At 35.5% G+C, this 23,470-nt stretch overlaps 3 protein-coding genes across 3 annotated transcripts in view; 2 read left to right on the top strand and 1 right to left on the bottom strand.

The window, feature by feature from the left end:
* Positions 1–12,565, bottom strand: part of RasGAP1 (Ras GTPase activating protein 1) — a 32,047-nt gene extending 19,482 nt beyond the window's left edge. Inside the window, exons 1-2 of the mRNA XM_028186258.2 lie at positions 12,020–12,565; positions 1,833–1,953 (exon numbers count right to left, since the gene is read on the bottom strand). Coding sequence (XP_028042059.2) covers positions 1,833–1,953; positions 12,020–12,104 — 206 coding nt within the window. The 5' untranslated portion in view covers positions 12,105–12,565. The remainder of the gene's footprint in view (positions 1–1,832; positions 1,954–12,019) is intronic.
* Positions 12,566–16,548: 3,983 nt separating this feature from the next.
* On the top strand, positions 16,549–17,459 carry LOC114251862 (histone-lysine N-methyltransferase SETMAR). Its single transcript, XM_028186263.2, has one exon. The coding sequence runs from the start codon at positions 16,608–16,610 to the stop codon at positions 17,415–17,417; it is 810 nt and encodes a 269-aa protein (XP_028042064.2). The 5' UTR covers positions 16,549–16,607; the 3' UTR covers positions 17,418–17,459.
* Positions 17,460–20,622: 3,163 nt separating this feature from the next.
* LOC149501482 (uncharacterized) lies at positions 20,623–21,441 on the top strand. Its single transcript, XM_089732837.1, has one exon. It carries the CDS (start codon positions 20,623–20,625, stop codon positions 21,439–21,441), a length of 819 nt encoding a protein of 272 aa, XP_089588963.1.
* Positions 21,442–23,470: the final 2,029 nt, after the last annotated feature.

The raw sequence follows: 23,470 nt of genomic DNA, 5'->3' as shown, positions 1-23,470 counted from the left end.
CCCACCTAGAGATATGAGTTCTAAGGTCTCAGTATAGTTACAACGGCTGGCTCACCCTTCAAATCGAAACGCATTACTGCTTCACGGCAGAAATAGGCAGGGCGGTGGTACCTACCGGTGCGGACTCACAAGAGGTCCTACCACCAGTAAAAACGTAGCTAGTTCAGATAAAATAACTATAGAATATATTGCTTTCACATACTTAAGACAGTACATACATATCCAACGTTCAAAACAATAATGAATTGTTTTAAAACTGTGAGAATGAATAACTCCACGGAGTCATTTCATTTTCAAAGGCCATTGTTTCTCGTCTCTGCGAATCAAATGAATACCTCGATCAATAGTGTCACAGCATAAATGAGTTGAACAGCTATTGACAGACGAATGGCTTATTCAAATTGGCACGACGAGTATCGGTGAAACACCGGAAGTCGTACGAGCGTGAATGATAGCCGCACGTATCTACGAGTAGTACATACTATGTTTATAATTTAATAAACAAAAAGTAAATCTGAATTGTTATGTTTGTAATTTTTTGTTTGCGGTGACTATACATATACTTTACTCTTATTATTAACGGCCGTCTGGTGTATGTAGTGGTAAGTGATATGGTCACTACACAAGGGGGTTGCGGGTTCGAATCCCGCAAAGGGAAGATATTTGTATGATAAATTTAATATAAATGTCTTTTCCAGGGTTATGGATGTATATTAAATATATGTATGTGTATAATAAAAATCTTACATTTATATCCGTTATCTGGTACCTGTAACACAAGTTCTTTACGAACTTATCACGGGACCAGTTAACGTGGCGTGATTGTTAGTAAATATTTATTATTATTATTACGTAATTGGATTTTAGCGCGAAAAATTTAAGTATGCTATATTTGTTTAACAACTACATAGTTGTACGTTCTGTAGAATAAAAAATGGAATAGCTTCAGTAATCGAGAATAGAGTATTGTTATTAAAAACTTTTACGATTTCATATTTACAATGTATATATTTATACATATTGCTATGAGTTTTATATGATTCATTGAACGGGTTTGATTCAGAATCTAGGCAAACCTTGACCTGATGAATTGGTTCGCTCTTCCTAAATACGTTGGCAAACGGTTCCCGTCCGATAACAGCGGAAATGAGGCGGGACACTGAACAAAGATTCCATTAGAGCGTCATGTGAACGATTTTTTGAAGACTATTTTACAACTTCGTTATTAATACATATGAAGAAGGCAGCACGTTTTGCATGCAAATTATTCTTTTCAACTCTCGACCGAGCAAAAACTAGGAAATCCTTATATATACCGACGTCTTCGCTTTTAATTTATTGAAATCATAAAACATTCCTGTATACCTAACGTGACCATACGTCCCGCTAAAGCGGCGAGATTGTCCCGTTGTCCCGAACGAGAACAAAAATGTCTCGCTTTCATTTATCTGTTGTGCGTGTGTTTATTGGAAACTTACTGAATTCTTACTTATCCCAAATCCTTATTGTATTACAAATTACATACTAAAGTAACTCTAATTTTGCTGTAGAAAAGTAGTTTTTTGTTGCGAAATTATTTATAAATATTATTTTAAGGGCAAGTTGGTGAAGTCATTTTTTTAACCATATTTTTTATTTTGCTCTTAAATATTACATCTTACCCCGACGTACCCTATATATGTATTTATTTATATACGACATTCCGTAGGCATCCTGCTTTGACACGAAAAAAATTGGTGCGTAATGTATACCCTCTTTTATTAGTTGACGGTAGCGCGATGGACTTATATTCATACTGCTTCTTCTACTAGCGAATCGAAAATGAAACTTACTTAAGTGTTCTCTCCATGGTGGACGTACGAAATATTTCCTCCTGATCGAGCGACAGCACGCAGTATATGTCTCGATGACACGCCGCACCATGATTGCGACCTGGCAAATTCTTTGCTTCACCTAGAACAATTTTATATTCATTTATCCATAATTCAATTGAACATTTCTTGATTAAATTATTGGAGGATCGTAAAATTTTTCATTTCTATGAAAATCCTGAAACAAAATGTTTCAGGTCTATAAAGCGTCAGCACGCAATTTAGTCTTCGTCTTAACTACGTGTTAGTAAAAGATAAGAGATGAGTTGCAAGTCGAAGGCGCGGAGTATTCCGTGGAACATGTTCAAGACCTTTTTTTTTCGGTAAATGCTTTTTTATATATAAAAACACTACATAGCTTAGATATAAATATTGCATAAATCGAATTTTCTTACTTTCTACTAGAGAAAGAATAAATTAATATTTTCTATTACCTATTTATAGCAGCAATATTTTGTCTTTGTTGTTCAAAAAAGGATATTTGACTTAGTGTTACGTAAGGGACGATACATTTTTCCTCATTAGTATTTTTATATTATTATTTTAGTAACTACGCAAGGTATCTTGGTATTAGGAATATTCATTGAATACCGTTCTAATGTACAATTCGGAGCCAACTTTGAATATATTTTTATATATTTTTAAATGTAAGTAATACTCAGTCATTTGAAGATTTTCATAATTTGAATCGATCGGATACCAATAACACAATAATATAATTCGTATTTACTGTCTTATAATTATATTTTTTGAATATAACTGAAATCATAATATAATTAGTAATTATTAATTATTATTATTATTAACGTAATATATTATTAACGTAATTATTAATTACGTTCATTGCAAAATATTAACGCTTTAACTCGCTAAATAAAAATAAATTTAATGATTTATGATCAATCAAAACCTAATATCACAAAGTAGATAATCCCTGTTTTATAGTAAGCATCGGTTTATACTATACATATTTAATCGGTCATTTTTTGGCCTCAAATGACGTGATGAATGAAGTAATGAAGCGAAGTGAGTGAGTTTAGTTACACTAAACTATGCAGTCTTTTTTTTATTATATTCATCACATTCAGTTACTGCTACAATATTGTTGATATAAAAGATCAATTGAAGCAATTTCATATAAGTAGGTAGTACGAGTATATTGCATATTATTTCATAATTTAAAATATTAGCAAAGAATAAATATAGAATGCGTAATAATTGATCAATTCTAATATTATATTATGTATGCTGCTTCTATTGAGACTAGTTTACTGGTGGTAGGACAACTTGAGAGTCCGCGCGGGTAGGTACCACCTCCCCGCCTATTTCTGCCGTGAAGCAGTTATGCGTTTCGGTTTGAAGGGTGGGGCAGTCGTTGTAACTATACTTGAGACCTTAGAACTTATATCTCAAGGTGGGTGGCGCATTTACGTCGTTGATGTCTATGGGCTCCAATAACCACTTAACAACAGGTGGGCTGTGAACTCGTCCACCCACCTAAGCAATAAATAAAAAAAAGAATGAATGTTGATCGAGGTGTTCTTTTGTTTTCACTACTATTTCTGAGGTATTCATTATTCTAGGACGTTAGTAATTTCATGAGCCATCGAAAGAAAAACCAGTAGGTTTATTAACAACGAAACGCATTCATAATTATTCTGTAACACGAACAAACATTGATGTATGTACAATGTTCACCAAAATTTTGAAATCTTTCTTTATATTTTTTACTAATTGCTTATTCATGTTACACACAACTTTGTACTTTATTAAACCTATTCATTATGAACTTTTTGCGAAATCAACGCACAATTTCGTAAGTTTTAGTATTTGCATTTGACGTAGCGTAATTTTCTCAGCGTTTATTACTACAATAGCACGGCTCGTATATTATTATATGTTTGACCTTGAATAATTCAAACTTTGAACACTGATGCAACTTTCTAAGTTCCGCAATCGGGATTGCGTTGCGATTTCTCGATCCATTTACCATACATTTTAACAATCATCTCCGTGTAGGGCGATGTTGGCGATACTAATTTACTTGTGATTCGATCGACGTGATAGCTATTCCACTTAACGACACAGATAAAAGTGTACTTTAAAGGAAGCGGTATTGGCGGTGGTTGTGCAACGTTTTACGTATGTATGGCCTCGTCGTTATCTCCATATACGGGGAGGCAAGGTGAGGCGGCCATGGAACATAAGCCACTATGCTAGTTTACTGCATTAACTTCATAGTGTCTATGGTAGATAGTCTCTTTAACAATATATTATAAAAAATACATCTTCTATTTTTATAGTACATCACCACTATTATACTGTTGTATTGTATTGTGTATAATAATTGTATTGTGTGTATTCTAGGTGGGTGGCGCATTTACGTTGTAGATGTCTATGGGCTCCAGTAACCACTTGACACCAGGTGGGCTGTGAGCTCGTCCATCCATCTAAGCAATAAAAAAAATTTACGGTTTTGTTTTTCATTACGGATTGTCGACTATAGTAATTCATTTCATAACCAAATTTTTGGGTATATCTAGTCTGTTTGATAAATAACATACAGACACTGTCGTATTTCGCTACTGTTGTGTTTTGAAGGTTTTACGATAATTTGTAGAAAATTGAAGTGTATAAAAGCAAACACGTCTCAGTCAAAAAATTTGAGTTTTTGCTTTTTAAAGTAAGCATACCCGAATACGAATATTTAGAAATTTATGTAAATTTGATTTGTTTTGATCAGTTCTATATCAGGTATTCTATATTCTGAATAAAACATATATTATTTCATTCTATTTATTATAAAATGGCATTAAAATATTGTTGAAATATATATTTCATACACCAAAGTAGAAATGTCATGATTAACTCGTTACGTTTGTTTTGTGACTGTGGAATATTTGCTTTTATTCCCCTCAATTAGAATATATTTTACGTTATTTTCTTTCAATGTCTAGACACAGACGTATGAATGAATGCGATAGAGACCGAAGAAAAAACGAAAAGATCTCACGAGACTTCATCCACTACATTCGTACAAAACTTTCACAGATCTCTCAACAAGAAAAAAAAAATACAAAATGATTGCGTGTATAATTATCATGCACATAAGCTGAGGTAAGATTAAAGTTGCGATAGTTAGGGCCCGAAACAAAGGAGAGACCTTCCTGTCTCCGTACTTCTCATAGCTTCGCCGAAGATAATTGGACCAAGAGAAACTCGCAACAAACTGTACATAATGGTTAATGCAAAAATGTTCGTCGTCATAAAGACGACAGTAATACATTAGTACAAGTGGATCGTGGGAATGAAACGGGATTTTCTTTATGAGACCGCCATCCACTAAGTAAAGGCTCGTATAGTCGTGTTGTATTCAGTCACAATAGACGATAATTAACTATCTTTCCACACGTCACGAAGTACATGCATACGTTGTGCGTAATGCGATTGTTTCGAAATCGAGAGTAACATTTCGTTTTGCATTAGATTACCTAATATGAGAACTGTTTTAATGGTCTTTTTTATTTACTTTACTATTGAGCTTACTTTGAAATTGACTGGATTCACACATTGGACTGAAGAAACGCAACGCTTTAATCATAAATAAACTAATTTTAAAATTACATAGTAAAAGTCAAAATATTTTAGTTAAACATTCACCCGGGTACGCAATAAGATAAAAAGTAGCACAAATATAAAAAGCAATTTTAGAGCAAATAACATTATTAAATTTGACCGCGGATATCCGACCCTTTGCCTCCAATTTATTAATGGAATGCCGGAATGGCGCCTACGGATATTACGTTAAGCTGGAAACACCGGTGTAGGTGTTCACCCACATGGAGCGACTTCAATAGCCCGGCTTGCTTGGGGATTTCGATATGCAAACTGTCACATTAAAATCGGGCAACAGTTTTATTCAGCATCATTGTTTAATACATAAATATTTAAATTGATATATGGAGGGCAGTGAAACAATGTGTATGTATGATTAAAAACGGAACTTGGCAGACAACAGACTTGTCTTTAACATACCTAGTCAGGTCATAAATTCTGTCACATGTTTAATGTAAAATAATTGAAACAAGTTTATTCATTATGTAACCATTCATATACCAAAATGAACTTAATAAAACATAGGATTCTTATGACACTAAAGTTTATTAAAAATGACCTCCGTGATTTTGAATACAGGCCTTCAATCTGCGCGGCCAGTCGTCTATCGCAGCACGAACGAGGTCCATGTCAATATCGGCGGCTGCCTTAATCAAGGATGTCTTGAGTGACTCCAAATTGGGATGAGGCTTTGAGCACGCCTTTTCCTCCAAGTGTTGCCATATTTTGTAATCTAACGGATTCAAATCTGGACTGGAGGAGGGCCAGTCTTCGTGCCGGATGAAGTCGATTTCACGCGCCGCCAGCCAGTCTTGTGTGCTCTTCGCTTTATGAGCTGGCGCCGAATCTTGTTGGAATACCCAGTGCCTGTTATTGAACATGGTATGAGAAACAGGTTCCACAAGGTTCGTCAGGACTGTATTTTGATACACAACTGCATTCGTTTTTACACCTTTCTCACAAAAATGTACCTCTGTTAAGCCCCAATAAGAAACTCCCAACCATACCATGAGCGAGGATGGAAAATGACCTCGTTGGACACGCGGAATACGGTTGCTCGCTTCTTCATTACTGTGTGCGTACACCTTATCATTTTGTTTGTTGTAGCTCTCTTCTACGGTAAAAATTTTTTCATCCGAAAAAAGAATTTCCCGATATTTTTTTCCCGCGTACCGCTTCAACAAAGCGCGGCATCTCTTCAGTCTCAGGTCCATTAGACGAGCATTCAAACGATGTCCTGTTTTTCTTCGATATGCCCGAAGCCCTAAGTCTTCATTTAACACCCTTTTCACCGTGGTTCTGCTTAACCCCATCTGAAGGGCCAACAGTTTCTGCTTACGTTTGGGATTTCTTTGAATTCGCGCCTTCACAGCTTTTATCACTGCTGGAGTCCTAACAGACCGAGGGCGACCACTTCTTGACCTGTCATCTACACTAGAGTCTTCACTGTATCGTTTGATGGTACGATAAACGAATCTTTTGGTTATATTCAAATTTTTCAGTATGTTAAAAATTTGAATTGGCGCGTAACCGCAATGATGCAACGCAATAACTGCAACACGGTCTTCTTTAAGCGTCCACTCCATATTTAAAAATGAGTAAAATTCTAAAAGTATAAATTTTTATTTTCATGAACAATTCGAAATTCGAATTCAATAAACTTTTTTGTGGCCAGCATTCTAAAAGAAAAGTTTTTACTGTGTGACAATACTTATGACCTGACTAGGTATATTATGTTCCTCTCGATGCAAGAAAAAAAATAAACGCGAACAATCATTTGTCTGTTATTTTATTCTCTCAGATTATAAGTATTCTTGTCGTAATGTTATTAAAAGGAAAAATATGAAATCACCACAATATCAAGTGAATATTAACGACTGCAAAGAATGGACGATCGTATCAATTTCTTGGTCTCGAATTTCGACACACGAACGAAAAGCAAACAAATATTTCCTACTATGTACTACGCGAAAACGTTGCAACATTAATGAACCCATTCACGTAAATGTTTAATTACACTATTTGATATTATGACTTGCAAAATAATTCGTTGCTTCTGTAAGATATCGCAATACTCTTTTGAGCAGTAATGGCGTAACTGTTGCTGTACGGGCTGCTCGTGTGGGTTCTAAAAGTATCGCATAATTTTTGAACCCACGTCCAGATAAGTAATTTTGTCAGCAAATATTAGCTAAGTCAGAATTTACATATTCTACATCTACCGCTCTTATTTCGTCTTAAATTTATTGTTTAGAAGCAGTAACGTAAAAATGGAGGAATAAACATTTGTTTAGGTGCGGCTATCAAATTAGTCAGTGTAGCTTGCTATTCCTACTACTAGAGTTTTAGAATAGCCAAAACTACTTAGGAAAGTGATGCAATCGCCTACATCAATGTTCGTTTCGACAGCTTTATCTTATCAATGAATTTTTGAATAACGAATACGATTTAATAAATAGGATCATTAGTGTCGGTGCTTTACGTCAGTGCACACGTGTCGAACAATAGGGAGGCGACCGATAACGGTGACGATTGAAGATAAACAAGCGAGTTTTTCATTAACGGAACGTCGAGTTTCCATGAATGGGCGTGCTCAATGGAAAATGCTGTCTGCCCCATTCACTGAGCACAAACGCTCGAGGCCGCCGCGCGGCGTTGTTCTTGTTGATAAAAACGGCACACGACAACACGCGCCCGCATCGAAACAGCAAAATCATACGTTCACATTTTTTGTGTGAAATAATTATTATCACCTAGATACTAGAGGCGTTTTCAATCACATAGAATTTAGGATAAAAAATTAACGTTTTCATTCTGAGTTGCTAATGTTAATGCTTTCATTTGTATTCTAAATGGATAAAATCCAATGATAAAACGAATTAAATAATCAGAGGCGGAGCTGGACATCGTATCTCTTCTTTGATAATAAGAGTGTGCTCCTACTACCTAAAAACATTGCTACTATTTGAGGCCATCAGCGCAAAAGTGGCCAAACCCACAATTGTTTTATATTCAAGCTTATATTATGACGTATATTCGAAAGTATTTAAAATATAATAAATTTTGATGCAAAACCGGCCTATCAATAGTTTCATACATAGAAACAGTTCGCTTTGTAAACATTATTTTTGCGCGTATTGTTTTTTTGCTTACTCAAATTCAAATTCATGATAATTCAAACCTAATTGCCTCCATACTAACTATGGTAAGCTTAGGCCACTTTTGCGCTGATGGCCTCATTTTTACTCGAACCACGTTTCTGTTTTGCCACATTTTATTGCTGTTAAAAGCACATATTCCGCGGCCCGTCGGATTATAAGTGCTTACCGCCACTATCGGATTTGGGGCGGGTTTCATATTTCCCTCGGGAAATGAATTCGTCATAGGAATGTCAAAATTATATTATATTTATTTAAAAAAACATAGAAAAAAATGAAATGAATACAAAAAACTTTTTAATTAAAAACATAATTGTTACGTAGTTATTAGCGAATTAACATTTAGAATTTGTAGGAACACCATAGAGCATCTATGCTGAAACAGCATGCACGAGCGTCTTATGCGTTTATTTCTTTTTATGCTTGAAAGCATACGAATTCTCTACTAACTCTATGGAATGATAATATTGAAATATGAAAGCTTGTTGAAATAACATGTTACTAAAATCATACTGATTGTTTCAGAGAATACGATTTTGTAACTATATTACAAAAGGAAAGAGGAAATTTCCAATTATTTATTTTGTATTTCAATGTTGCATGTTGTTCCTCATTCAATCATCAATTGTCTCATACTTTATTAGCGATCAATTACGCACGTAATGCCAAACAATCTTATACCTGAAAACCTCAAGTTAAAATTAAAGATATAGGCTAACAGTTCATATCAAATATATCCTGTTGCAGTTGATTACTCATCTTTCCTTAATTGTGTATTTTATTAATTTGAGAGCGAATACTTCTTCCACACTACAGTTCTGTGCCAAATTAATAATATTATCTTTTCTAGAAACCGATCGTGAGGTTTTATTAGGCTGTTACACTATATACACTAAGTAAATAATCCAAACAAAATATCAGTATTTTAGAGTTCAGGTTATTGAATGCAGAGGACGTGCAACCGAATTTAATTATAGTACGCCCTATTGGGCGAGATGACTGTGTCGACAAAGACGCGTCGCATGCGAGGATAAGGCGCTGCTGGCGGAAGTCTCCATATGCGATGACATATTATGTTATTGGAAGGTCAACAGCATTGTACTGAGTTCTCATCATTTTTACAACTACTCAGACAGTGTGGATAGCATTAGTTCTGAAGGTTATTTATTTATATTGGATTGAGGTGAAGTAGAAAAAGCTTTCGCAAGTTTATGGCTCATCTATTAAAATTTATGTTTTCCTTTAATAAGACATAAGCAAATAGAAATGCACATGTGACAAATAAATAAAGATTCACTGATAAAGTGCACAGTTCATTGAATGCAAGATAGTAAGGAACTGCTTGCAGAGAACAGGTCACGGGTCATGCTTTGGAAGGCATTCAACAGAATTGTCTTATCAAGTGACACATACATCACATTATCCTTAATTTTATATGCAATATACAACACCTTACATTTTACAAAGAAATTATTTTAATGCTAAAATGTGCTTATATTATTATTTGGAGTGTCAGTACTTTATGAATTATCACATTACTGAGATAAATAAATATACATGGTTTGGCCTTCTACAACTTAAGAATGGATTTGACTTTGCTGAGAAAAACGAGTGACATAGAAAACTTTTCATCTGAGTCACTATTGAGACTTTTTTTTTTATTGCCCTTTTAGGTACCATACGGTAGGCATACGGCCCACCTGGTGGTGAGTGGTTACCTTCGCCCATGGACTTCAGCAATGCCAGGGGCAGAGCCAAGCCGCTGCCTGCTAACTTTTCATAAGCCTTTAAGACATTTAATCATGTTAGGATTATCCATTAAATATAGGCAAACAGTAGATACTTAGTAATTTGTCATTTGAAAATGAAATTAACGAAAGCTTTAGTAATTCTGGGAGCATCTTTGCTGCCTATAGCTTAGGGCTAATATCAATTTTAGTGTTAGTAATTATGATATATTCACATTAAGAACTGCATTAAATTTTTGTGTTTGACTTGTTCATTTTGTAATCTTACCATTTTAAGAATAGTGATACGAGGCGATTATGGTTTCGATGAAATGAGGGGACAGGCTACAAGTGCCTTTACATTTAATATTACTAGGTTCGCTTAAGAGAAGCTTCTTAAAAATTTAAAAAAAATATGTTTACTTTAGTAACCCCATAATGTTTTCCATGTCCATTTACTTTACTGGGGTAGTTTATGCCCATTTCAAATTGGGGAACAATCTCTACTCCCTAAGCAGGGGTTTTATAAATTGCAGTTATATTTTGAAACAAATGTAAATACATGAAAATCTGTAACTATACTGAGACCTTAGAACTTGTCTCAAGGTGGGTGGCGCATTTACGTTGTAGATGTCTATGGGCTCCAGTAACCACTTAACACTAGGTGGGCTGTGAGCTCGTCCACACATCTAAGCAATAAATAAATAAAAAATCTCCTTATCCAAAGAGGATATAGTATTTTTATGGGATTAAAATATGATGAAAAATACCCAAGATGCCAAAGTAAAATATAACAATTAAGTTATATGAGATTTCTAACAATGCCCACTAATTATAATTGTCCAGCCAAAGTTAGGGTTTCAAAAGCTTAGTAATTTTTTGGCCTTTTTTAAGGGCTCTATCGGTAGAATAATTTTTATGAATGTACAATACACTGTTTTTAATTTGTAATGGCATTACAGAACTGATTTAAACATAAGCAGTGCAATAAACAGGTGACTTAATAGAATATGATAACCTAATAGGCTAAGCATGTTTTTTCTAATATGTTTGGCACGTAATATGCATTATAAGATTTTTCACATTAATTATTTATATGTTTATATTGTTACCATAGTTGTATGTGTGAAGTAAAATTAAAAACATGCAGATAATTTTTACTTCTTAGTAAATATTTTTCTACTAGAAAATCTTAATTTAATTTGTCATATCTGTTTGTGATTTAAAAAGAATATTATTTTCAGATAAAGAAATTACGCAAAGAGAGTCATTAATCTAGATATATCTAATCTGACTGGGCACGGAATTCATTGTGTTCGCGGTTTCAGTTTCATTCATAACTTTTAGAGCTGTCAAAACACCAATACACGAAAACAAAGAACTGCTGTCTTCAAGGCTACATATATTTGACAACACAACTCGTCTTGATATAAACAGTCGTTACTCTAGGTATAGTTGTTAATAAATTTTATATTCATTCACAATTCGATGAGAAACATACGAGTTTGCGTTAGTCTACCACCTGTTCATCATTGTGACAAGACTTATGGTATTGATCATTATTATATTGTGAGCAAGAATACTTCTGTTCCCTGATGTTTAACGAAGGAGGTGCACCGAACTTCAGATAATTTTAAATATTACTTACCAATCTTTATTTTCAATCTTTCCTCGATTCGCACTTTACGCGTATCGTCCGCCATGTTAAATCCATAACTGTTTATCTCTTTCATCCGCTGTTATCTCTCTCGGAACGAGCCCGTTCTGCCGGCTTGTCCCGCCACTTCCGGAGTGTCGTAATGTCCAACTTGTACTTGTCTGCTTTCGCCTTGGATTTTTACTCAAGATTTTTCTTGAAAGTTTCTCCTTGCGTTAATTTAAAGAATTTCAGGGATATCAACAATTTCAAACAAATTCAAACATGCATGGCGCATGTGCTCCGTGCCAATACTTTAGTATCTTTGAATTAATGCATTTAGATTGGTTTTAAAACGAAATTCTGCAAATTTAATGTACAACTAACAAACATAATATGAAGCATTGTTTATTATCGTTATGTACAGTAACCGCACAACATTATCGCACGTGAATATTTGTGTTTTGAAAACTAAAAACTGAATGAATAAAAAGTATGAATGGACAATTACGTCACGTTGAGAAATGAGAATTTGCGCTTGCGCGACCACAGACTTCGTAATTGTCGTGTTTTGTCTATGACCATAGATTACAGTGAAATACCACACCTACACCTTACTCTTTGTCACTGGGCTGAAGATAGATTCAACACACTGACCTCTATGAAACTAGTTCGAGTATAAGCGTGCTGGAATTTCTACTAGCTAAGTACCTAGTATACGTTTCAACTTTTTTAAATTGGTAATTTCTAAAAACTTCAACTGATTGAATGAGACTTTTTGGCGGGAACGTGAGGAGTGAAGTTGTGTGATTTCTTTTATTTTGTCTATTTAGTGTTTCTTGAGGTTTAAATGTGTAATAACGGTGATTTATTAACTGTTTAATATCTCTAAAAGTGCATAAACGTGGGAAAATGAAACAAAAGCCTTGGACGTAACTTCTCGGGATCCTCCAAAAAGTCCACTGAAAAAATCTCAGTAAATGACCATTATTTTACTGAGATTATATTTCATAGCATATCATCTCATTTCATTTAATTTTACTTCATATATTATCATTTTTCATAAAAATAAGAATATAAATTAAAATAAGACATGACTTAAAGGTCTTAGTTACGAGGTCATAAAATCCCTTAAAAAAACTGATTGAATTACATTAATGTCTGTACTTCGTTTAGAGTAATTTGCGAAATATTGTATTTTTTTCTATATTTTGAAAGAAAATATGTCACACACTGTTGTAATATACCTACTTCTAAGTTGAAATGACTCCATTTCTTTTTTTAATAAACCACTCACAGCCAGAGTATTTTTTATTGTTATGGTTGTAGGCAGACGAGCATACGGCCCACTTGCTGGTGAGTGGTTACTATCGCTCATGGAGGTCAGCAATGCCAGGGGTAGAGCCAAGCCGCTTCATAGGCACTAGATGGGTGAGACAAATGAAAACAAAAAAATGTTGAAGTGCATTTAAGTGATAAAGTCCATTACTATCCTTTATGGATAAAAATAACGCTTATTTGAAAATACCCGTCAAATTGACATTTTTAGACGAAATCGATTCTCAAGGAGCAAACAAAATTAAAGCTTAACCATATCTATCAACATGTTGTTGTTTTATTTTCACGTAATAGTGGTGATGAGTTTGTGATATCTCTTTCTGTGATGTACTAGATCAAGGGCTCTGTAAATTTGGCCCCCCTTTTTTGGATTTTCGAATTTGTTTTATTTTTAAACGGCCGTCTGGTGTAGTGGTAAGTGACATGGTCACTACACAAGGGGCTTGCGGGTTCGAATCCCGCCAAGGGAAGATATTTGTATGATAAATATAAAATGCCTTTTCCAGGGTTATGGATGTATATTAAAATGTATGTATGTGTATAATAAAAATCTTACATTTATTTCCGTTATCTGGTACCTGTAACACAAGTTCTGTACGAGCTTACCACGGGACCAGTTAACGTGGCGTGATTGTTAGTAAATATTTATTATTTATTTATTGTTATATTTAGTTATTTGTTCGTCGTTTGTTCGCTAATGTTCGAATGCAAAAATTGTTTGTTCGTCTTTTATTTATTTATAATTAATTATACAAATGACCACCGTTAAGTGGGCCCCCTCTTACTAGACATCTTTATTTTTATCGCTCAGATTAATTCATTTTGATCAATTATTATCGTTTGTTCGACGACTGTTGGTGATTGTTCGATCATAAAAACAATTAAATTCCCAATTATTAATTATTTTATATCTAATATGCAAACCATCATCTTTTTTTTTTTTCGGGTCGGTGACCGAACCTCCTACGAGGTCCCCGCGCATAAAGGGCGCGCGGGGTATGTGAGACTCAACGATCTGCATAGTGTTGTGAGCAGACCGCGGGCCCAAGGATTTTAGGGCCCACCCACTAAACGACTCCCCTGCACTCTTACACCCGACGTCCGATCATTTGTTTAATTAATTATAAATAAATAAAAGACAAACGACGACGAATTTTTACATTCGAACATTAACGAACAAACGACGAACAAATAATAAAATATAAAAAAAATCCGATATTAAAAAAAAGGGGGCCAAATTTACAGAGCCTAGATCAAGTGTTGAACACCCTTTCTACTGTTAGTTCAATCTATGGTTTGTACTAGAGAGCACATATTACCTAGTATCTCGTTCGATGTTTTAAATATTAAGTGTATTTAATAGGTATAAATGTTAATCGTACCTTCGGTAAGACAAGGGCCGAAGTACTAAAATTTCTGAAAATGAGTTAAATATGCCAAAGTGCCTTAAAAACTAATTTCTACCTGTAGGAACAAAGACATTCACTAGATTTAGTTTATTTTCGCCAGATGGCAAAAGTGTCTTTGTACCATTCGTTCGTTTTTTGGATGATATTGGCGCGACAAAATCTTATTGGTCATTTGCGGCATCGTCCGCGCGAGCAGTGGTTGTATACTGGGCCATAAGAGTCATTAATGTAAATATGCCTTTTTTTGTTATATATTTTAGAAAGACATGGTCACATTTTGTGTACATAATATGCCTAATTTGAGAGCACATATTTGACAGAAAAAATAAATAAGTCTTCACATTTACTTGGCATTCCACAAAGGAATATGTGGCATTTTATAGTTTTAATGTAAACCTTTTAGAAGTGAATTTTATGTTATTTTATTTTTGTAGAGTTATTTTGTCATTGATAAAGATTTTCCTAAGAAAAAGAAGATTAAAGATGTAGAAAATAAGTAGTATTTTCATTTAATATGTCATTTCAATATAATGTGTAACTTTGGTCGCAACTGCACTTTTATTTAAATGTTGGTGGGATAATGGCATAATTGTAGGCATACATTAATATTTCATTAAATAATTAGTATAAATAAATAAATAGCTCAGTCTTTCAAATTATATATTTATATTCACATGTATAAGGTATAAGTTTTGCTTTTTTTTTTTTTATTGCTTAGATGTGTGGACGAGCTTACAGCCCACCTGGTGTTAAGTGGTTACTGGAGCCCATAGACATTTACAACATAAATGCGCCACACACCTTGAGATATAGTTCTAAGGTCTCAGTATAGTCACAACGGCTTCCCCACCCTTCAAACCGAAACGCATTACTGCTTCACGGCAGAAATAGGCGGGGCGGTGGTACCTACCCGTGAGGACTCACAAGAGGTCCTACCACCAGTATTTACGCAAATTATAATTTTGCGGGTTTGATTTTTATTGCACGATGTTATTCCTTCACCGTGGAAGTCAATCGTGAACATTTGTTGAGTACGTATTTCATTAGAAAAATTGGTACCCGCCAGCGAGATTCGAACACCAGTGCATCGCTCGATACGAATGCACCGGACGTCTTATCCTTTAGGCCACGACGACTTCATATGCTATAAATAAAATACTATTTTACATTAATATGGGCAGAAAAACACAATTTAAATCTATAAAAACCTTAAAACGTCTCTCCTGAACATTTTTAAAATTAGCACTTCGGCCCTTGTCTTACCAAAGGTGCAGTTTGATGATGGTAAGTTTAATATTTTATACTGTGTTTTCGACAGGTGTATCATCTATGGTTATCATAGATAATAAACTTAATAGGGGACTTTATGGCGGGAACGCGAGGATTGAAGTTGTGTGATTTGTTTTATTTTGTCTATTTCGTGTTTCTTCAGGTTTAAATGTGTAATAACGGTGGTTTATTAACTGATTAATATCTGTGAAAGTGCACAAACGTGGGAAAAAGAAACAAAGCCTCTGGACGTAACTTCTCGGGATCCTCCAAAAAGTCTACTGAAAAAATCTTAATAAATGACCACCATTTTACTGAGATTATATTTCATCCCATATCATCTCATTTCATTCCATTTCATTTCATCCTAGTTGATTAATGTCTCAAACTAATCATCTTCATTTCATTTCACTCCATATTATCATTTTTCATAAAAATAAGAATATAAATTAAAATAAGACATGACTTAAAGAACTTAGTTACCGGGTCTTAAATCTCTTAAAAAAAAACCTAGGTTAAATTAAATATATTAAATTATGTACATATTTATGTTAAATCATTTAAATTGCACAAAGTCCTAAAATATGAACGATGATTATGTACATTTTAACAATAATATCTTTTACATAGAAGAGAATATACCAGGACCTGACGACAACAGCCTGGAATTTAAATTCCTATTAAATAATTATAACTCTCAGCTCGAAAGTTATTGCAGATGTGAAAATGTTTGTTCGTATCCTAAATGTGAATGCTTGAAAAGGTCTGGCGGGAACAATTACGTTGTTGAACACGGTGAACTGCCGAAACTGAAGATAGATAGTAAAGAAAAACAAAACCTTATCTTAGAGTGCAATAAGCAGTGCACTTGTTCTTATCAATGTGGAAATAGACTTGTACAGTTGGGGCCACTAAAAGGACTAATGATTAAAAAATGTGATATTGTACAAAAAGGGTTTGGTTTATTTACTAATGTTTTTGTTCGTAATGGATCATTTATTTGTGAATATATTGGAGAATTGCTAACTAAAGACCAGGCTTTTAAAAGATACCACCATAATAAAACAAACAAGGAGATGAATTACATATTTTGTTTAATTGAACATTGTGGTACCGAGGTTATAGAGACTTTCTATGATCCAAGTAAATTTGGTAACATAGGCCGCTATATTAATCACAGCTGTGAACCAAACTCTCAAATTTTACCCGTAAGATATGACATGCCAATACCCAAGCTTGCAATATTTGCTTGTGAGGATATAAAACCTGGATCCGAAATAACTTATAATTATAGTTTAAACAGCAATACTAAGTACTCAGAATTAATAGATAGAAAACAATGTTTCTGTAAAACCTTTAGTTGTAAAGGATATATGCCTTATGATGAAATTTAATATAAAATTGTTTATTAATAAAAAAAAAGGATGTATTTTGAACATAGTATTTATTTTGTTAGCAAATAATGAAAATTAAATTTTATTAATTTTCAATGAAAACATAAATAGTTTGTTGAAATTTAGATAGAGGGCATTCAATTTTTTTATCAAAAATTCAGGTATTTTTTGTAAGTGAAAACTAATACTCCAATAAGTTGTCCTCTTCCTGTTCCTTGTTTCTGGTAGTAGGGCGTCTGGTGAGCCTATATGGATGGTTACCACCACCCTACCTATTTCTGCAGTAAAGCAGTAATGTGTTTCAGTTTGAAGGTTGCGGTAGCTGATGTACTGTAAAAACTGAGATTTCAGTTTCAGTTAGTTATCTTTTGATTATTGTTTTGTTTTCACTGTATTTGTATCTTTTTTATGATTACGGACATAATAAAATACGAGTACCTAATTATGGAATAAGAGTCTCGTTGCGGTAGCAATGCCGCACTAACGGCTCAAAACATTAATGACATGTACGGAGTGAAAACTACACACGAACGCACGACTCATTACTTGATTGGACTACTTCCGACATGGAAATTATGATCCAAGATATGAACCCCATGATCATCCGAAAACTAAACTCAACAACGACGAATGAAAGGCTTTAGTGGAAGCCTAAATCACTCAATCTACCGCTTAGTTAGCAACAACGCCGTCAACGCGTTAAAGTATGGATGGGACGACGTGTCGGCGGCTGCGGCCTGCGAAGCGGTTCGCATTGTCGTCGTCGCTGTCGTCGCCGAACAGACTGTGGAAGAGCAACCCGGTCGGCGGTGTATGGCGTTCCGACCCGCCAGGCTGGTTCTGGCTCAGCGGGGTATCTCAGAACACTAGCGGCATTTTCGGGCAGGCGCTAAATCTCATGTGAGGTGTATACGCCTAGGAGGCACGAGGGGTATGTGGGACTTACGGTCTGCAAATGTTGGAGTAGAACGCGGTAAGAAGGATGTTTTAGCCACCAAACGACTCTCCTTGCACTCGATCACCCGACGTCCAATCTCCACCCAGGGTCAGAACCCGGGCAGAGTATGGGGGTTCCCGCGGTCAGCACAACCGAACGTGCGGCGCCACCCCGAGGGCGCTCGACCGATGTGTCGTCGAGACAATCATCGACGACCAACGACGCCGGTCTCCGCGGTACAGCGGCCCGTCATGCCGCCCGGACGATGCCGCTGGTGTTCCGGGATACAACGCTTGATCAGAACCAGCCTGCCATGTCGGAACGCGATACACCGCTGCCCGGGTTGCTCTTGCTGCGGTTGACCGCAGCCGCCGCCGTCCTGGTACCGGCGTGCTGGAGTATGTTGGTTAGACCCTAATTCAACACATAGGTGATGCTCCAAAACTGATCCCTAAAAGTCTAGGACCGTTATAATTCATCACAGATGGTGGATGTGTACTGTGAGGAACCGGATGGACAATGATGGAGAATGGCGAAATTTCGAAAAGCTTACGTACCTATTTTACCTAATAATCGTGATAGTTTTTCTATTTTTCATTCATAAATGCTTGATACTTCAATACAAGGATGTCAATATACTTATGTACTCTATGAAGTAAAAAGCTTCAAAAAATGTCAAGTTGAAAACAAAAATATTTTTCAATTTCAAATCTTTTAATCGATATCCTACAAGTGTTTCGAGTAGATATGTAGGTACATTCTGCGTATTTACTCATTAATTTTACTGAAATAGGGTTTGCACCTCAGTGAAAATAATAATTTTTTTATTATTTTTTTGGGGTATGTTATATAGCGTTACTACCGTTTTTAAATATTGTGAATGGACTCGTTATAAGGCCCCATTTAACCTCCTTGCGGCTTTAGTTTTGTAACACCCTCTATACGACGTCGCTTGACATCATACGGCATTATACATTATACGTACGGCACAAGAGGAGGCTTCTACTAGAGTTGAAAGTTTTGCGTCATCCACCGTACTTACCATATCTTGCGTGACATACTTCTACTTTTTCTAGAAGTTCTCTGGCCAGGAAAAAATTGAGTACGCGAGAGATCGTACAAAAGGCCTTTGCGGTGTTTGTTGGTTCCCATACACCTGACATCTTCAAGAAGGACATTGAAAAATAACCACTGAGCTGGTAGAGACTCATCGATACCATAGATGTATCTTTTGATTGATAGAAATAAAGAATATTTAAAAAAAAAACTAAATTCTGTAACATATACTAAATGGCAACTTTATGGGTGAAGACGGAAAACATTTAGGTTTGATAACGACAACCATAACTTATATGTTAACCACCTTTAGATACAAGTATAAAAAATGTAAATGAAAAGGAATAAATGTAAATCGATCAATCGTTTTGAGATTCCTTTTTTTATATCTGTCATCAGTAGAATTCGCCAAGCTCCGGTTTCTTACCGGCGTATAAATACTGCCATTTAGGGACATCGAACGGTGAGCTGAATTGTTTATAACGAGTTCGCAGTATTGTGATTGTAATAATTAGCATCAGTCTACATAATACATTGGCTGTGCCATAGGGAAGCCGGTGTGAATTGAGTTCCATGGAAATTTCGCTTGATTTTGAAATACCTACTAACATTACTTGATTGATTGACAGCAGTGCTATAGTATGCTAATTGTGGTAAAGTTTTCCTTCACAGTCCCCTGAGTTTCTAAGCGGATCTTCTCGGTGGGTTGCAATTTCGATCCGGTGGTAGATTCAGCAAAGAACTGCTCTTGCTAGGGCTAGTCTTAACTAGCTCTGCCAGATTGAGCCCCATGAGCTCACATACCAAGCCGTGCGTAGCTGGAATATCCATCCGAGGCTACAAAGTGATTAAATAGGGAAAATAATGGAAGGGTTTTCCCAGTCGTTCAAAGAATCTCAGACTATCTCGTAAACTGTCCAGATAACATCAATGTTTTAGGTTTAGTTCCCAGATGTAAGCAATTAGCTAAATTGTGTTTGATTTAACTTTAAGTATATAATCTGAACAACCGGTTGAGCTAATCGTCATAAGTTACATAGAAATATTTTAAATAAATTACGTTCAGAAGTAAATTCAAAACCAAACTAATACAAGTTAAACGAGTTTTTTAACAACTAAAACAGTTTAATCAAAATTATATGAATTCAATCGCTAGATCGGATCGCTAGAGGGCCAATAATAAAATAACTAAAGCACGACTACCAACGAATCATGGAAGAAATTTTGATTGCGCTCAAAGAAATAAAGAAAGACCTGGACGAGCAGAGACAAGAAATCCGAGCAACTGGAATTAATGTTACGGATAAAGTATCAAAAAATGTAAACAAAATGCTCGAAGAAAAATTCCTAGTATGGGAAAAAAAGTATGAAAACTTGAAAAAAATAACGGAAAACCAAGAAAAGAGAATCTATTTTCTAGAAAAAGAGGCAAGAAAAAGAAATATAGTATTTTTTGGCATCGAAGAGTCAGAAAAATCGTATGAAAATCTAGAAAATACTATTATTAATTGGATAAGTCAATATCTTAATATTCAGCTAAAGCACTGCGACATACAAGAAGTCAGGAGAGTGGGAAAGAAAGAGGAACGACCACGCCCTATAGTAGTGACCTTTACAACACTAGGTACTAAAATTAAAAGCTGGAAACGAAGAAATACACTAAAAGATACCTATTTCTACATGAAAGAAGATTACCCGAAGTACGTGCTAGAAAAGAGGAAGGGCTTACAAGAGCAGCTACGTATAGAAAGAGAGAAGGGAAATACAGCGTTATTGAAGTATGATAAATTGATCATCCTGCCCAAAACCAATACGAAAAGAAAATTACCCACCTCGCCAAACAGCGGCACAACTTCAAAAGTAAACGAGACCTCACAAATAAACAAGAAGAACAAGATTCAAAAACCTGGTACCCCCGTGATAAGATCCAACAGCATCTCCGAGGGAGTTGTTAAATCAGGCATGCTGAACTTCTTGGTGAATAAAAACACCATAACGGCTAGTAATCATAATCCAGGAAAATCAACATAGCAATTGCCACCCTCCTCCAATTCAAATTCAAATTTAGTACTTAAGAACAATCAAACTAAACATCTTCCAAAACGGCTGGTCACCGAGGAAGATTACGACTACAACCCTCCAAGTGTAAACATTAACAGACAGCTTATAAGTAAAACAAATAAAGATAATGAACAAAAACTTTATATAATAACTTTCAACGTGAAAACACTATCTTCTTATGAAAAACTAATGAATTAACAGAATCACTAAAATCAATAAAATCAGACATTATTGGAATGGCAGAAGTGAGACGTCTTGGGGAAAAAATAGAGGAATATGAGGATTTTATTGTTTACTACATGGGCCAGACACCTGGACAGTTCGGCGTGGGCTTTTTGGTGAGAAAAAATCTTAAAGTAAACATAGAGAACTTCACGGGCTTATCAGAACGAGTCGCTATATTAAACTTTTTTGTGTTGTCCAGCTGGAGCACTGGGTATGAATACTCCAGAGGGTCCCACAAATAAGTTCGAAAAGGAATGGTAGCGAGCGAGGTGCGGACGTATTCTCGTGTGTATGCTTCGGTGGTTGCGGGTGAACAGTGAACTGTCGGCGTCAGTAAAGGCGCACGCGCGGCTTGCCAAAAGGAAAGCCCCCTCGGTCGCTACTCTTTGAATCGCGCCGGGAGCCGACAACGAGAGTCCCTGATTGGTCGCGGCGCGCGATCAGACGCGGCTGCCGACGCGGCAGGCGTTAGGGTTGCTATAACTTACAATTCCATGGGCAAAAACTATCAATCATTCAAGTCTACGCACCCACAGAAGCAGCAAATGAAGAAGATATTTCTTATTTTTATGAGACAGTCAGAAGGGCTAGGGAGTTAGCGCATAAAGACTATATCATAATGGGCGACTTCAATGCTAAGATAGGTAAACCAAGACACGAAGAATTCTTGGTTACAAAACCATTTGGTCTTGGTATAAGAAATGACAGAGGCCAAAAATTGATAGATTTCGCTCTAGAAACTAAGACGGCAATAATGAACACATACTATCATAAGAAACCAAACCGCAGATGGACATGGCGCTCACCAGGTGGCACATATAAAAATGAGATCGATTACATTCTATCTAACATACCGCAGAAGTTTCATAATGTGGAAGTTCTAAATATCAACTACCCATCAGACCACAGGCCAGTGAGAGCAACCATATCTCTTGAAAAAATAAAAATATCCAGGACTAGATACAAGACCAACCAGTGTGCGAGTCTAAAATACGAAAGCGAAATACTCAGATTCAGATTAAATCTCCAATTCCACCTGCTACGTGCCGATGACCAGAACTTGAAAGATACTGATAATATCAATGAAGTAGGAAACCTATGGAAATGAAACGTCAACCAAAATTTCGTGCCACTGTGACGTCATCTGGCCACAAAACATGGCGGCTTTAGTGCTGTACAAAAGATTTCAATGTTATCAGGTTTTATCGATAAACGTTCTTGGCTCATTTTATTTTAAATATTGTTGAGTATTATTTATTTGTAGAATTTATACTTTAATGGGAAGTAAGTAGGTATATTGTTATCTGCAAATATGATATGATTTAGATGGGTGAAATCTAAGACAAGTTCGTCCTTCGAATTTGCCAAGTAAACGATATGATGATTTTTAAAAGTTGCTACACTGATTTTATAAAGTTGTCATTTGTCGCAAAACATAAAGATATGGCGTAGTTCAAAGCCATCAGCCCATTTCTAGCATGCTAAATGTTATCGTATTTTGAGTACGTGTTTTTCTTAGACTATTACAATCTATTTTAATTGTTTTGCTGACTCTAAAGTCCGTAACATACTACCGCAGCGCACCCCAAGGAAGGTGCGCCGCACCATTTAAATCACTTTCGCTTGAGAGTGATTCAAATTTTAAACTTATTAAGGGACCGCGTGAAAAAAAAAACACCTACAGAACATTTATTCATTAATTACAAACGTCATTCCTTATGATTTCCTCTCTAAAATTGTTGGAGTTAATGGATATAGAAACTCCTTATCAAAA

The sequence above is a fragment of the Bombyx mandarina genome, chromosome 15, assembly GCF_030267445.1.
Source record: "Bombyx mandarina strain Sakado chromosome 15, ASM3026744v2".
Lineage (NCBI taxonomy): Eukaryota > Metazoa > Arthropoda > Insecta > Lepidoptera > Bombycidae > Bombyx > Bombyx mandarina.
The sequence above is the reverse complement of the archived record's forward strand: the minus strand, read 5'-3'. Positions and strand labels throughout refer to the sequence as shown.